The following is a 16,419-nucleotide window of genomic DNA, read 5'->3' as shown; positions in this document are numbered from 1 at the left end:
ATTTGCCTGAGTCTAGACATCAGGGGTATTGAATTGGCCGGTGTGCACCATAAGTTAGCCATGTTCGCTGATGATATTTTGATGTATATCACATCCCTGCATATCACGCTGCCCAACTTGATATCCCTGTTGAATGGCTTTTCCCCCCTTTTGGTTCACAACGTAAACCAGGCAAAATCCCGTGCCCTATGTTTTTTTTTAGCTCTATGGTCCCCAGCTGAAGGCCCCCCCCCCTTTTCTTGGACATGAAATGCATCGCAATTTCAGGCATTGCTTTGTTATTTGATTACCTAATGATTTAATGCTGCTGGTCCTGGTTGTTGTTTCTTTTTTTTATTTCTGCATCATTGATTAATGTATGATACTTGCAGAGAGAAACTCCTTTTGAATTTGTTTATGTTATTGTATAATCTTATTGCACTGTGTAAGTGCCCATTTTTTATTCTTCTCAATAAAGTTCAAGTAAAAGAAAGCTGATTGGTTGCTATGGGCAACTGCACGAGTTGAACCAGAACTTTTTATGAATTCCCCCATAGTGTTTTAATTAATCATGTTGCTTTAAACCCCTCCCACTGTTATCACAATTTGACCACACCAACTATTTACTGTGATGCCACATCATTACCCTCCTTGTGGTGCCCCAGGTCTTTTTACAACCCTAGTCCAGCCTATAGTATACTAAACATGGGTAACTGACTTTTAGTTGCATAGACGTATTCGACAGCGCATGCATAAACTAAAAGTTCAGCAACCAATAGGAACCAATAAGAGTTCATCTTTCAACCATATAATTTTAGTAAACAGCAAATCTGATTGGTTGACATGGGTTAATACATGTTTTTAATATTTCGAGCTTGAAAGTTTCCCCAACCGTGTGCAAGGAAAAAAAGACGGCATGTTTGCTTGCAAAAGTTTGACTGATGGAAGTCAGCTGAGCTTCACCTTGTTCACTAAGCTCTGAAGAAAATGTTCTTGAAAAGTGCAACTTCCCTTTAAAAGTGAACAGCTATTTACCTTTAGTAAATAAACTCCAAATTGTCTTGTTATTGCAACTAGCTGTATAATGTTAGCGTTATTTTGTTTTTAAGCTGTGATTTAACATAAACCATAAATGCAATAAATGATCCATCTTTTGGACAATAAATGTAATACAACCAGATTAATGTTTTTCAGACTCCTTTTTCTGAGTAATCGTTTTCTAATAATAAACTTGCATTCGTATAGGTTTTGTGTAGAACTGTAAAACTTTGTCATTCAGTCTTTGGTCACCCTTATTTTTTCCTCCCAGGTGGTAACAATGCCAGAGTATCTGAGGAAACGTTTTGGTGGAAACCGGATACGGGTCTACCTCTCTGTTCTTTCACTGCTTCTCTATGTGTTCACCAAGATTTCAGTGAGTTAAGATACAGTGTTCTTCGTTAACATGCAATGCTTATTTGATCTAGATCTTTACATTAGAGCAAGGAAAGCAATCAGTCATTGGTGTGTTATTTGTCCACTACTGACAAGACAATGAATGCAATTTTGGGCTGGAGCATTAGAAAAATATCCTATTTAGACTGTAAATAATTGTTGTTTGAAAAGAGTCTGTTATATACTCTGCCCATGCACTTTCTGGGTTGCAAAAATATCTACAAAGCTACAATCAGTATTATATCTTAAGATATCTAAAGACACAAAAGGGCATGATGGCATTATCCAATTTCACCCAGGTACTAGTGTCTGCATTCACATCATTAAACACAAGCACTTAGGTTTGGACAAGGGTTTGTGTTTAGCCTTTGTGAAGGGGAATAGGTATGCAGACCCAACCTGACACCAACTTATCAAGAGAAAATACCATCAGTCAGACAAGATTTACCAACATGTTCTATCACTGTTTACCCAATAGCCAATAACTGGCAGTGTCTGTGAATATCTTATAGATATGAGAGTATCAGCCTGGATGAATGCTTTCTTTTGAAATGTATGCCAGAAAAACTCACCTGTGATGATGGCAGATAATATTGAAACTGTAACTGAAAGCGGAGTTCCGATTAAAAAAAAATTATTAAAAGTCAGCAGCTAGAAATACTGCAGCTGCTGACTTTTAATAATCGGACACTTACCTGTCCCAGGGTCCAGCGATGCGGGGGAACGAAGCCCTATTCATCTCCCCCTCCTCTCTGCGGCACCGGCATTGTCACTGTGGGCACCAGGCTGTGACTTCACAGCCGGGCACGCACTGCACATGCCCAAGCCGCGCTGCGCGCTGTGACTGGCCGGGCAATCATCTGGGACCTGTGACGTGTCCCAGATGATTGCTGAGAGGGAGGGGGAGAGGTGAACTTACTTCCGGCGCAGCGGTGCCCCGGGAGGAAGTGGGAGGGTTTTCGCTTCCCCCCCAAAAAACGACACACGCAAATGTGGCATGTCAGGGGGTCACCTTCCCTTAAAGCAGAAGTTCAATTTTTGGGTGGAACTCCGCTTGAAGTTAATAAGATGTATGATTAGTCGATTGCTTGAATTGTATCTACTGTATAGCCAAAGCTTTTTTTTGTTTTGGATAGAGTGGGGAAGGGTTAAAATCTCTGTAAGCTTTTTTGTTGTCTGTGTTGAGGAGAGTTCCCTTTATTGCTGTCCCCAGATATTCACCAGAAATTCTGAGAAAATGTCAAAAAGTTAGAGGAAGCCCCCTCCTGGACAGGTGTCAATAGAACAGATGTCGCCATTGGAAGATTTCCTATCACTTCCCTTTCTGGTAACAGTTGTTACATGTTCGGTTTTCCATTACTTTCTGTCTCGGTGACATGGTTAAAAGGTCGAATAGAGAGGGTAAAGCTACCCAATGTGGATAGAGAGAGCATAAAAATGGCCAGGGTTTCTAATACTTCCCTACTCTGTCTACAGCTAAAATATTTTTTTTAGCTATACATACACTTGCAAGCCTCATTCGCAGATGACCAGCCCTGGACACAATCCCTGGAATTCATAAAGATTGGCACAGGCAGATTTTATGAAAGTGTCCCTCATGCATTCTAAAAGGGGTAAAGAATGCGCCAAATTCATATACCTGTAGCTTGTAATGGAATTTGGCTCTCTGTATGTCAAATTTGGTCTTAACCACTTTAGTCCCGGAAGGATTTACCCCCCTTTCTGACTAGAGCACTTTTCACAATTTGGCACTGCACTGTTTTAACTAGTAATTGCACGGCCATGCAATGCTGTACCCAAACAAAATCTCATTTCTCGAGGTGGTGAAATGACAGGGCAGTACAAACCCCCCCCCCCCAAATGACCCCATTGTGGAAAGTAGACACCCCAAGGAATTTAGTGAGAGGCTTGTTGAGCACATTGAATATTTTGTTTTTTTGTCACAAGTGATTGAAAAATGACAAAAAATAAATAAATACATTTTTACACAAAGTTGTCACTGAAATTATATATTGCTCAAACATGCCATGGACATATGTGAAATTACACCCCAAAATACATTCTCCTGTACAGGGATACCACATGTGTAGGACTTTTTGGCATTCTAGCCGTGTACAGGACCCCGAAAAACCAATCACCGCCTTCAGGATTTCTAAGGGTGAAATGTTTGATTTCACTCCTAACTACCTATAATAGTTTCGGAGGCCATGAATTGCCCAGATAGCACAAACCCCCCCTCCAAATGACCACATTTTGGTTTTCGGGGTCCTGTACACGGCTAGGCTCCCAAAAAGTCTAACATATGTGGTATCCCCTTACTCCCCTTACTCAGGAACTCAGGAGAAGCAGCAGAATGTATTTTGTGGTGTAATTCCACATATGCCCATGGCATGTTTGAGCAATATATCATTTAGTGACAACTTTGTGAAAAAAAAAAAAAGTTTGTAATTTCCCCGAAACTTGTGGCAAAATATAAAATATTCCATAGACTCAACATGCCTATAAGCAAACAGCTTGGGGTGTCTACTTTCCAAAAAGGGGTCATGGGGGGGGGGTTGACCTGTCCTGGTATTTTATGCACAACATTAGAAGCTTATGCCACACATCACCGACTCTTCTAACCACTTGAAGATAAAGCCCTTTCTGACACTCTTTGTTTATTTTTGTAATATTTTTAATGGGCTGAACGAAAAAAAGATCTTGATCGGTGAGTAGGCCCACCATTAGAATACCGCCCTGCATCCACCCGTTTCTAATGATGGACATATATGCACCATTTTTTTTAACTGGTGGTGAAATCACCTCCTACAGTGCTGGAGTCACTAATTTATGTATCGTGAGAGCAAACACTGTTGCTGTTAAGATAAATAAATCAGTGCTGCAGCTGAATGGTGTACCTGAAAATCAAACAATGGTAACAATAAAACATTAACTCAATAAAACCACAACAATCTGTGCCAAAACAAAAAAAAGAGTAAAAAAACATATGCCGAAGCATTGGGGCAATCTTCCCCTAATGTTGGGGGCAAATCGTCCCTCCACCCCTGCCCCCATGCTTTGGCATATATGCGTTTTTTTTTTTTTTTTTAACTGTGATGGTGAAATCACCTCTTACAGCGCTGGAGTCACTGATTTACATATCATGAGAGCAAACGCTGTTGCTGTCAAGATAAATAAATCAGTGCTGCAGCTGAATGGCATACCTGAAAAGAAAATAATGGTTAACAATAAAACGCAGTAAACAGTAAAGTATAAAAGAATTACATACCTGAAAAGCAAATATGATAAAACATAGTAAACATAGTAAAAAGAGCAGAACAATAGGGAGAGAACAATAGAGAGAGAACAATAGAGGGAGAGCAATAAAACAACAACTATTTTTGGCTTTTTTATTATATATATATATATATATATATATATATATAACTTTTTTCTTTTACACTTTTATTTTTAACTGTAATGCCCCGTACACTTTGTTCAGACATTCCGACAACAAAATCCTAGGATTTTTTCCTACGGATGTTGGCTCAAACTTGTCTTGCATACACACGGTCACACAAAGTTGTCGGAAGATCCGATCGTTCTAAACGCGGTGACGTAAAACACGTACGTCGGGACTATAAACGGGGCAGTGGCCAATAGCTTTCATCTCTTTATTTATTCTGAGCATGCGTGGCACTTTGTCCATCAGATTTGTGTACACACGATCGGAATTTCCGACAACGGATTTTGTTGTCGGAAAATTTTATATCGTGCTCTCAAACTTTGTGTGTCGGAAATTCCGATGGAAAATGTGTGATGGAGCCTACACACGGTCGGAATTTCCGACAACAAGGTCCTATCACACATTTTCCGTCGGAAAATCTGACCGTGTGTACGGGGCATAACTGTAACGGTTCCAGGTTCGGGTCTCTCAAAATTCAATGGCATCTTTTGAGACCCTGTGAAAGAGGCCTAGTCTGTGCAGTGTTGTACCCTACGTTAATACTTCACTAGTGTGTGGTAACGTTCTAAACATGCACCAATGCAAAAACCAGGATGGTCAGGACAGGAGGGACAATAATAGTGGGTGTCACGCCTATATCCGTGCTTGCTACAGACACAACATCTTCTTTGGGGTGATCATTGAGTAGGGTACCAGGGAGGACATACGGAAAATGCCTCCCAAGCAGCATTTGCATTGGGAAGTTGGGGCACAGCACCGTCTGGAAACAGAAGGGCTGTGACGATCTCTTCCTGGAATTTAAGGAAGGATCCAGTTCGTCCTGACGCTTTGTATAGAACATAAGCGTTCAGCAGAGCCAATTGGAATAAGTATACAGACACTTTTTATACCAGCGTCTGGCCTTACGGGCAATTAAGTATGGCGCCATCAACTAGTCGTTGAGGCCCACCCCTCCCATATTAAGGTTGTATTTGTGGACACAGAGGGGCTTCTCCACAACACCAGTCACCTTTTGAATTTGGACCATCGTGTCTGCGTGAAGAGAAGACAGAACGAAAACATTCTGTGAATCCCTCCACTTCACTGCGAGCAAATTATTACTTCTCAAGCAGGCTCTCACCCCCAGCCTAAGACAGGAATCTACAAGTCCATTAGATCGCACGGTGCCACATGCGCCAATTCCATGATCAAACTAGTGACTAAAATGTGGCACAACTTGTGTAATAATTGTCCAAATACAAGTGGTACCCCTTTCTGAATAAGGGTGACACCAAGTCCCACACAATCTTAGCTGTGCTCCCTATGTAGTTTGGGCAGTTCTCCGGCTCCACGTGACTATCTTTTCCCTCGTAAACCAAAAAACTATATGTATAGCCTGTTGCCCTGTCACAGAGCTTATACATCTTGACCCCATATCTGGCACGCTTGCTGGGATGATACTGTTTGAATGACAAGGGGCCAGAAAACTTAATCAGGGACTCATCAACACAGATAACTGGATCGGGAGTAAACAAGGCTGGAAACTGTTGGATGAAGTGGTTTACGAGGGGCCGAATTTTGTGGAGCCGATCGTATTCAGGGTCACCCCGAGGACGACAGAGTTCATTGTCGTTGAAATGCATGAACCGCAAGATCTGCTCGTATCTAGCCCTGGTCATGGAGGCAGAGAACACGGGCATATGGTGAATTGGGTCAATAGACCAATATGACCGCAACTCACTTTTTTTAGTTATGCTCATGAGGAGGGATAGGCCCAGAAAGGTCTTAAATTCGGAGACCGTGATAGGTCTCCAATCTCTGGAAAGGGTCAACTGGGGATTAGCGGCGATGAATTGACTAGAATACAAATTGCTTTGGTCCACAATAGATCTATAGAGATCTTCAGTGAAAAACAGGGAATAAAAGTCAAGTGACGTAAAATGAACTGTTTCCATCTGAATTCTGGGTTAGCCAGTGAATGGGGGAAGTACGGGTGCTGCAGAAGTGGTGGGCTCCCAATTCGAATTGGCAAATGCAGCAGGAAGGGCACTATGGGCTCGACGGTCCTGTCTTTGTCTTCTTGGTAGCTGCGGGACACTAGTTGTGCTAGCCACCTCACCAGCTTGAACTGCACTTATGGGACTCACCACGTGATACTGCAGTGCTGGTTTGACTATGACCAGGGTGTACTAGGCCGCTGGTGCTTGCTGCTCACCAGAAGGATGAGCAGCACTAGTACTGGCTCTCTGCTCCAATACGAGAGCCCTGCGGTTCTTGCAGCTCACCAACAGCAGAAGAACGGGATCGGGTATGCCTGACCTTGGCAGGGACCACTTCTCCGTCGTCAGAGCTATCTGTCAGGGTGCCGCTGCTGTCTACAGGATCGTATTCTGAGCCTGAATCTACCAGATGGGTGACTTCCTCTTCACTCTCATCTGTCATGCTCAGAAACGTGTAGGCCTCTTCACTAGTGTACCTTCGATTGGACATTGTGGCCTATAAATTTACTGGTACAACGAGTGAAACTCATAGGAAAAAAGATCACCTGACTGTCAGCGACTGCTTCAAACGCTACCAAAAAAACTGTTAGCATTCTCAGGAATCAGGTCTGTCTCTGCGAACGCTGCAGTTAGGTGTTTTGTAAGTGACAGTAATCAATTGATACTGCACTTGGGTGGGCTGGGTGGAGGCGCTAAATGCAGGTGCTAGCAGGTATCTGGGCTGATCCCGCAAACTCTGCGTTTTTGGGAACCCTAAACTACTGGAGACACTAGTTTAGATCTGATCAGATCAGATATTGATCCGATTAGACACTATACTACTAAGGGAGGTGTATGGTGTGTGTGTGGGTGTTTGCACTACTGGCACTAATCTGACGCTGCCTGGGGTGACGCAGACCCTGACTGACACTAAAACCTAACTGATGTCACCCGCCAGGTGATCAGGGGGTAAACCTTTATTAGGTAATATATGACGGGTACCCTGACGCTATAAAAAACTAACCAGTGTCACCTGTGACATTAATACTGTGATCAATGGTGACAGGGGGTGAAAGGGTTAACTAGGGGGCAATCAGGGGGTTAAAACCTTTATTAGGTAATATATGGGGGTACCTGACGCTATAAAAACCTGACAGTGAAACTAATCAACTAACTGGCTAACTAGGGTCACCCGTGACAAAAATACTGCGATCAGAAAAAAGATCTATTAGTGACACTGAGACAGGGGGTGAAAGGGTTAACTGGGGGGCGATCAAGGGGTTAAACCTTAATTAGGGGGGTTTGGGGGAATACCCTAGACCTGATGGGGCCTACTACTAACTGTCCTAACACTGATTAGAGTCACAAGTGACACCAATGCAGTGATCAGTGAAAAATCTGAAAACTGCAATTTGTGACACAGTGACAGGGAGTGAAGGGGTTAACTGGGGGGTGATCGGGGGGTAACAAGTGTACCTACATGTACTGGTGTTAGTGTAGTGTTTTGCAACTCACGGTAATATGTGCTCTCTCCTCTCTCTGGAACGGAAAAGAATTCCAGAGAGGGAAATGACATCACTTCCCCTATCTGTGTTTACATTTACAGACAGGGGAAGCATTTTCATTCGCCAGAACCGATCAGCAGGTCCAGGCCAGAAATCATTGGCCTGAACCTGAAGACTGATCGGTTCTGGTACGAATCTGATTGCTGCTGGCACGCGTGCGCACCGCGGGTGTGGTGAGGGCAAGCGCCCATGGCCATGAGCGACGTATAGGTATGTGATTATGCGCACCCGTGCCCCTTTGAAAACGTATATTGGCGTGAGCCGGTCGGCAAGTGGTTAATTAGCTTCACTTTTACATTTGCCACATTCAACGTAAAAGTAGAGCATTCAACGAGAAACAATGTAAAAGTGGTGCATTTAATGCAAAACAATGTAAAAGCGTTACATTTAATGCGAAACAATGTAAAAGTGGTGCATTTTAGAACTACTGGAATTTGGTGAATGAGCCGCTGTCAGTACAAAAGGGGGTTGTAAATGCTTAATGAATTTGGCACATTAACTTAACAAGAGGGATTAACACCAGAAAAGTGGCGCAGCATGTTTTACTGAATTCTCCCCAATCTGTCTGCGTTCAGGGCTGGTCGTCTATCCCTAGCCACTGGGTGTGCACAAAATTATATACAGCTGCAATGTATGTCAGCCTGTCATTGATTATTACAGGATTCCTGACTGCAGCTGTCCCCAACCACCTATAATTCTAGCCACAAGAATGCACTCATTTTTGCTGTGGGAAACCACTGTCTACACCTTATAGGATGTATCAGTGGGGCCTTAGATAGGAAAATAGGTTAAAAGATTGGGTACAGGAAAACTGCTGAAATTCACTAGTTCTAGTTTTTCGAGCAACTTTGTTCTGTTATAAAGATTGTCCTACTAAATTGCTGTAGACAAACACTCAGCTTAAAACTGGGCATTTTTTTACTCTTTTGCCTATGGGTGGTCCATACTAATGGCCAATGAATGGGCGTAACCCTCCAGTTCATTATTTTAATAGACTAAAAGTTGGTTGCCTGTACTGAAAGAACTATGGAAGCTACAATTTTTGACTTCCTTCAGAAAATGCTAGGTCCCTGCCTGTTTCTGGCTTTATTTCTTTCTGAGTTGCTGAAACAAGCATATGGCAAGTGAAGTTAAAATTAAGTCACAGCTACTGACTTGCATACTCGCTCCAAAGCAGTAAAAGCAATTAAAACCACTGGATTAGCATGAAAGGCATTTTACAGAATTGCAGGTAAGCTATGGCAGCCTATATACCAAGAGGTCCATACCATATGTGCAGATCTTCAGCTGCAAGAGCACTATGGGATATATTCTAGATGTGGGCTAGGCAGGTGCTTAGATCTAGTTGGTGTTCGCTGTTTGAGCCATGAAAGAGTTCAGGGTATCAAAAAGGCTATTTATTGCCTTTATCTATTTTATTGAGTCAGTAGTTGAATTTGGGCCCTAAAAAAATCTTCCTCCTCAGGGGCCCTTTCATGACAGTGCCCATCACTACTACATATGGTATTTCTTTCAGTATAGATTTCCTTTGCACAGGGTCAAACACTAGCACAGTGCAGTTTTGCAACTGTCTGTAGGATAGACACAATTGCAGTTTTTCAGATCTGTGCATTAGAACTTGCGTTGGCCAACTCTGTTTTGGCCAAAGTCAAAAATCACCCAGCTTGTATTATCTATTGCAGCCTTTTTCAACCAATGTGCCATGGCACCCTGGGGTGCCTTCTGGGCTCTTCAAGGGTGCCTTGGCAAAATGCAAACAATTGCCTCAAATTGCCCAAAATTGTCTGCAAGGTGGATCTCACCTTACACAAAGCCATAGGTTTTAATTTGTGTAGCATTACAAACTTGTGCTCCATGCGAGCCAGCTGCTGGGATTCTAACAAATGATGATGTCATAAATTGATAAGGAAGACATTAGGCACCTGAGAATGTTATTGTTTGCCCTTCTCTGTCTGCACTTGGGTCACATTAGTTGAATAAGGGAGGGAAAATGAGGGAGAAGAGAAACAATGGAATACTAGTCAGTACCAGTGTGTAAAGCTGTATATAATAAATCAACTCTAATGTTGGGTGTCCTACGTGTGTTGATGCCGCTGCATTATGTAAATCTATTTGTTTCTTTTACATTTTAGAATGGGATGCCTTGAGATTGTGCCTCATTTTAAAGTGTGTCTTGGCTGAAAAAAGGTTGAGAAACACTGATCTAGTAGTTGCAAATGTCTAGAGAAATAGTATCTTTATTCCTAGACAAATGATCAAAAAGCTTTTTACAGAAAACCAGAAGTAAGCTCTAAAAACATATTGCATGTGCCAGGAGTATCTCAGTTGTTTTGAAGGATCATGAGAATTTTTATGAAGCTGGATTTTCATCCTAAATGTATAACATGTTTTCTTTCAGGCAGATATGTTTTCAGGAGGCATTTTCATCCAACAAGCCATGAAAATTAATATCTACATAGCCATTGTAATGTTACTAATTATCACTGCTTTGTACACTGTGACAGGTGAGTCTTTTTCTTGCACTATAAAGGGAAACTGTAATGCACTTGGTCAATATTATTTTACAATTGATAATAGTTGAACTGATCTTTTATATTTTTAACTACCGTATTTGAACTCAACCTTAGTTTTACAAATAAACATTTTAAACAGAATTGCCAATGACAGTGCAGTATTGGTTTTCTAAAGGGACAGTACAACAGAAACTGTCTACCTTCAGATGTTCTCTCTCTGATTGAAGCTCCTTGGGACCAGACTAAAAAGATAAGCAGGGAAGGTGAGCATAAATTAAAGTTTTGTGCTATTGAGCGCTGTAAACAGCAGGATTTTGCAACTAATACAAGGATAGCATGAATGATGTGAAAGAAGATTTAGAGGAGATGTCCCTGATGGGAGAACACAGTAATTATTGCTAGTGGCCAATATAATCGGATGAGGAAAATCCGACATGCTAGTTGTACCCAAGTCAATTGATGGATCTACTTGGGTACACTAAGCCTGCCCATAGATTATTTGAATCTCGGCCGGTCCCTGCTGATTTGGCCAAGATTCAAACCATCTATGGTTAGCTTAAGGAAGGAGCTGTCTTAGTGATGTTGCCCATAGAAACTAATCAGATCATTTAGTTGCTGTGAGCAAAGCAGACTGTCTTTGGGGCAGGTATATTCTTAAAAAGCAAAAGTGATGGGGGGATTGGCGTTCTATCTTCAACATCGCAGCAGTTTTACTGGATACAGTCATATTTGGTGTTTGATTTCCTATTTGACAAACCTTAGTTTGCTAATAATTAATGTTTAGCAAGCATTAAATTGAATGCATTATTTTTGTGTATTCTAGTTTTATATAGCAGTCTTATCTTAAGCTTTCCATATAGACTACTGCCATCAATGAATTTTCCATGTATGACAGTAAATACTCCATTTTATGTATCTGTTAACAGTCTCACCTATGGATAAATCCTGTTATTTTCTAGCAGTGGGTATTGTATACTGTATGTGATTTTCCTGCCAGGATTAAGGTACAGCTGTGTTGCAGTTATAAACTAGAAAACACATAACTAAGAAAATCTGTATCTAGGGACTTAAAACAAATGAAGTGTTCACTCAGGCTTCATCCTGTAGCAATAAGTGATAAGGAGAAATTATACCTGAGTTGAGCACATATCACAAATAACACATTATCACATTAACCTATCATAAAATAATAGAGCCTTAAAAACATGCAAAGGTCACATGTACTGTGTGCTGAATGCTTACAGCAGCTTTATGAATGTTGTGTATCCTGGATGCAAACGTTCCAAACACTCCATAACAAACCAATGTCCTAATCATCTTGGGTAAGCAAAATCCTTTAGCTTTATTTTGTAAATCCTATTGATTACGATGACAAGGCCTCTTAATGTTTCTCAGAAAGAGGAAATAGGGAATACAGATCTGTAGATTAAGAAAGAAAAAGATTAAAAGAGAAAGTCGACAGTCTAATTTTTTCATAGGAATGTTCGGTATGCAGTTTTAAGTAGTGGAAGCATACTGTAGCTCTTACTTTTGTTTCTCCTAACTGGGCTGTCTAAATAGCATCATGCCCCCAGGGCAAAGTAATGCACTAGGCCCCCACCAGAGAGATAGTGGCATGTGTTGCACGCCATGGCAAAAAATGTGGGTGTGGCTAAATTATGCTAAATATCGGGCGTGGTTTTTTTTCGTCTAGTTAGAAACAACAAATAAACACAACCAATGAATTATCCCAAAATGAATTCACCCCCTGTATACACTGTTCACCATCTCTACATTCCCTCCCTGTATACACTATCCCTCTGTACACACTGCTCCTGCTCCTCTTTTACACTGTCCCCCTCCTTGTACACACTGCCCCCTGTCATAAATGCCTCTCACAGCCTGTCAGCGCCCTTTATTTATGTACTGTATGTCTGTATGTTACTGTTAGGCCTTGTTCACATGAACATACTTAAGCGTACACTCGTGTAAGGGCCATGTTTGCCCACATGGGCATGAGGATGCAAAGGTGTTCAGGTGTTGGACACAGTGGCTGCACGCACGGACACAGTTGCTCCTCCCAATCTGACATCCAGGGGACCTGCACCCACATGTCAAACTGGAAGCAGTGGCTTTGTCCGTGTCACACGGGTGTACGGTTAAGTATGCACATATGGACAAGGGCTAACAGTAATGTACAGACATACACACACACGTGCATATAAATATATGAATGCATACACATACAGTGCATCTGGAAAGTATTCACAGCGCTTGACTTTTTACACATTTTGTTATGTTACAGCCTTATTGCAAAATGGATTAAATTCATTACTTTCCTCAAAATTTTACAAACAATACCCCATAATGACAACATGAAAGAAGTTTGAAATCTTTGCAAATTTATTAAAAATAAAAAATGAAAAAAATCACAGGCACATAAGTATTCACAGCCTTTCTCAATACTTTGTTGAAGCACCTTTGGCACCAATTACAGCCTCATGTCTTTTTGAGTATGATGCAACAAGCTTGGCACACTTCTTTTTGGGCAGTTTCTCCCATTCTTCTTTGCAGGACCTCTCAAGCTCCATCGGGTTGGATTGGGAGCTTCAGCGAACAGCCATTTTCAGATCTCTCCAGAGATGTTCAATCAGGTTCAAGTCTGGGCTCTGGCTGGGCCACTCAAGGACATTCACAGAGTTATCCCGTACAGGGCCCTTTTTAATATTGATTGGACCCTGCGCAAACATTTTCTTAACCCCCCTCCCCTAATTGCAATTTTCACTCTCCACGTGCTCTGAGACATACAATAAATAGCAGCTAGACTCAAAATCAGTTTCATGAATCAGATCAGGCAGCGATTGCAATTGCTTGCTAGAGGTTACAGTGTATCATTACAGCTCACTGACTGGCTGCTAGAGGTTATGGCACACATTATGGCCCACTGATTATTTGATAGAGGTTACAGCACATGACTTCTGCTTGTTGATTGGTTGCTAGAGATTACTGTACATCAATACTGCTCACTGATGGGTTCCTAGAGGTTACTGGACATCCTTACCACTCACTAATTGGTTTCTGCACAATATTACTGCTCACTGATTGGTTGCTAGTGGTTAGCGCACATCATTACTGCTCACTGATTGGTTGTTAAAGGTTATAACGCATCATCTCCTCACTGCCTGCACACCATGGACTGGGAAGGTGAGGGCACCCATCAATAGACAGAAAACTCCTAGGGATTATAGGACTCCTGGGATCAGTGGCAATGCTGGGGGGGGCAGAGGCGGCTCTAGGCTTTGTGAGGCCTTAGGCAAAACCTAGACATGAGGCCCCGCTCACACCCATAATGGGAAAAATAATTAAAGAGATAAAAATTAACTGTATAAATTGCATATATTAAGAGCCTTAAACCACACATAGGAGTAAGTCACATATGTGCAAGTCACAAGCAAGTCTCAAGTCTTAACCACCTTCAAGTCACAAGCAAGTCCCAAGTTACTGTGGCGAAAAGCAAGCAAGTCAAGTCGAGTCCCTGCTAGAAGTCAAGCAAGTCAAGTCAAGTCATTTATTTTGGTCAAGTCACAAATTACGTCAAAATACTGATCTACCCCATTTCCACCTTTAAATGAGTTACAAGTCAGTTTTCAGGAAAGGTTTTGTTTTATTTTCAACATTAACAAAACTGCTTAGTGCTTTTTTCTTGGCATATTAAAGAAACACTTTGAATGCCCAAACAGCAGACAAGGAGCAGAACACTCAGCAATTAAATGGCCAACAAGCCTGAAAAAATGTAGTCCTTGCTGAGGGGGAAAATAACTAAGCTCAAAGTTTGAACTTGACACAATGCCAACATCTGGACACTTGAAAGGTGATGAGAATAGCCACTTAAAATGCATTGCATTTGCAAAAAATTAAATTGGAAAGTACTTTCTCGCTCAGTTGTGAGAGATGGGGTCGCATTATCACCCCACCATGGCTGAACACACCTTGAACAGGTGCGCTTGATGCAGGGACTGACATAACTCTTACTGCTACCCTGAACAGCTCCAATGGCATTTGGCAAATGCTGACTGGCTCAGAGGTGGTGGTGGGTGGAGTGTGTGGGTAATATTTTCGGGGGGGTGGTGCCAAGTCATTGCAAGTCAAATAGCCCAAGTCAAAAATCAAGTCGCAAGTCATTAGTGACAAGTCAAAGTCAAGTCGAGTCATTTATTTAATTTTGTCATGCAAGTCCTCAAACAGGTGACTCAAGTCTGACTTAAGTCAAGTCATGTGACTTAAGTCCCCCACCTCTGCCTTAAACCCTATGAACTATGAATTCACTGTTGCTAAAATTTTCTCTATAACAAAAGTAAAAAAAAATGTCTCCATTCACATGAAGGTTAGGGTAATATAACCCAGCTGGCACAGAGTTCCCCCTTACATCAGAGTCTGCAGGATCCCCCCTTACAGTGCAAATTTGATGCAAAGGTGATGTGAAGGGGAATGCTGCAGACTTTGGTGTAAAGGGGATCTCTGATGTAAGGGGGGCTCTGGTGACCATCATCATCATCTTATATCAGAGTGCACAGCATTCTCCTTTACATCAGAGTTCCCACTTACATCAGGGTCTGCAACATTGTTCAAACTTGCATTTAAAACAGGAACTCTGATGTGGGGAGAACTCTGGTGACCACAGACCACCTTCTGCAGAGTGACTGCACTAAGTTAAAGGGGGTTACTGAATTAAGGAGGAACCTTTATATCAGTTCCCCCTTACCTTACTGTATTCACTCCCCCCCTACATAAGTGACCTCCCCAACCCACACTCCCCCCCCCCCAGACTGGCTTTGCAGTGCTGTCACTGTCAGATGGTCCTCTCCTGGCTCCAGCTTGATGGCTCGGGTTTCATTTTACCCCCCGTGACCCCTTCCTGGCAATGCTCTTGACTCCCCTGTAGGCTCCCCCTCAGAGTCTACAGATATGATACAAGAGATGGTCAGAGACTGTGCGGACATGATACAGAAGATGGTCAGAGAGTGTGCGGACATAATACAGGAGATGGTCAGAGACTGTGCGGACATGATACAGGAGATGGCCAGAGAGTGTGCAGATATACAGGAGATGGTCAGAGGGTGTGCAGACATGATACAGGAGATGGTCAGAGACTGTGCGGACATGATACAGGAGATGGCCAGAGAGTGTGCAGATATACAGGAGATGGTCAGAGGGTGTGCAGACATACAGGAGATGGTCAGAGAGTGTGCAGACATGATACAGGAGATGGTCAGAGACTGTGCGGACATACAGGAGATGGTCAGAGACTGTGCAGACATACAGGAGATGGTCAGAGACTGTGGGGACCTACAAGAGATGGTCATGGTAATGACAAGCAAACTCTCAGTTTCACCTGACTATCAAGGTAACATCACATTGCAGCAGCAGCAGCCGCCAAACACTAGAGCCACAGCCGCAGATAATCTCGGTGCAGACAGGACAGATGATAACCCCTCCAATTCCTCCGTCCCCTATTACAAGCAGGAGAAGCCGACTGTCCACTTTGA

General features: G+C 42.3%; 1 protein-coding gene across 1 annotated transcript in view; it reads left to right on the top strand.

Annotated features, from left to right (window-relative positions):
- Positions 1-16,419, top strand: part of SLC5A1 (solute carrier family 5 member 1) — a 132,014-nt gene that overhangs the window by 52,951 nt on the left and 62,644 nt on the right. Inside the window, exons 5-6 of the mRNA XM_073629246.1 lie at positions 1,289-1,393; positions 10,780-10,885. Coding sequence (XP_073485347.1) covers positions 1,289-1,393; positions 10,780-10,885 — 211 coding nt within the window. The remainder of the gene's footprint in view (positions 1-1,288; positions 1,394-10,779; positions 10,886-16,419) is intronic.

Source organism: Aquarana catesbeiana, linkage group LG01 (assembly GCF_042186555.1).
Source record: "Aquarana catesbeiana isolate 2022-GZ linkage group LG01, ASM4218655v1, whole genome shotgun sequence".
NCBI classification, from domain to species: Eukaryota; Metazoa; Chordata; class Amphibia; order Anura; family Ranidae; genus Aquarana; species Aquarana catesbeiana.
The sequence above is the reverse complement of the archived record's forward strand: the minus strand, read 5'-3'. Positions and strand labels throughout refer to the sequence as shown.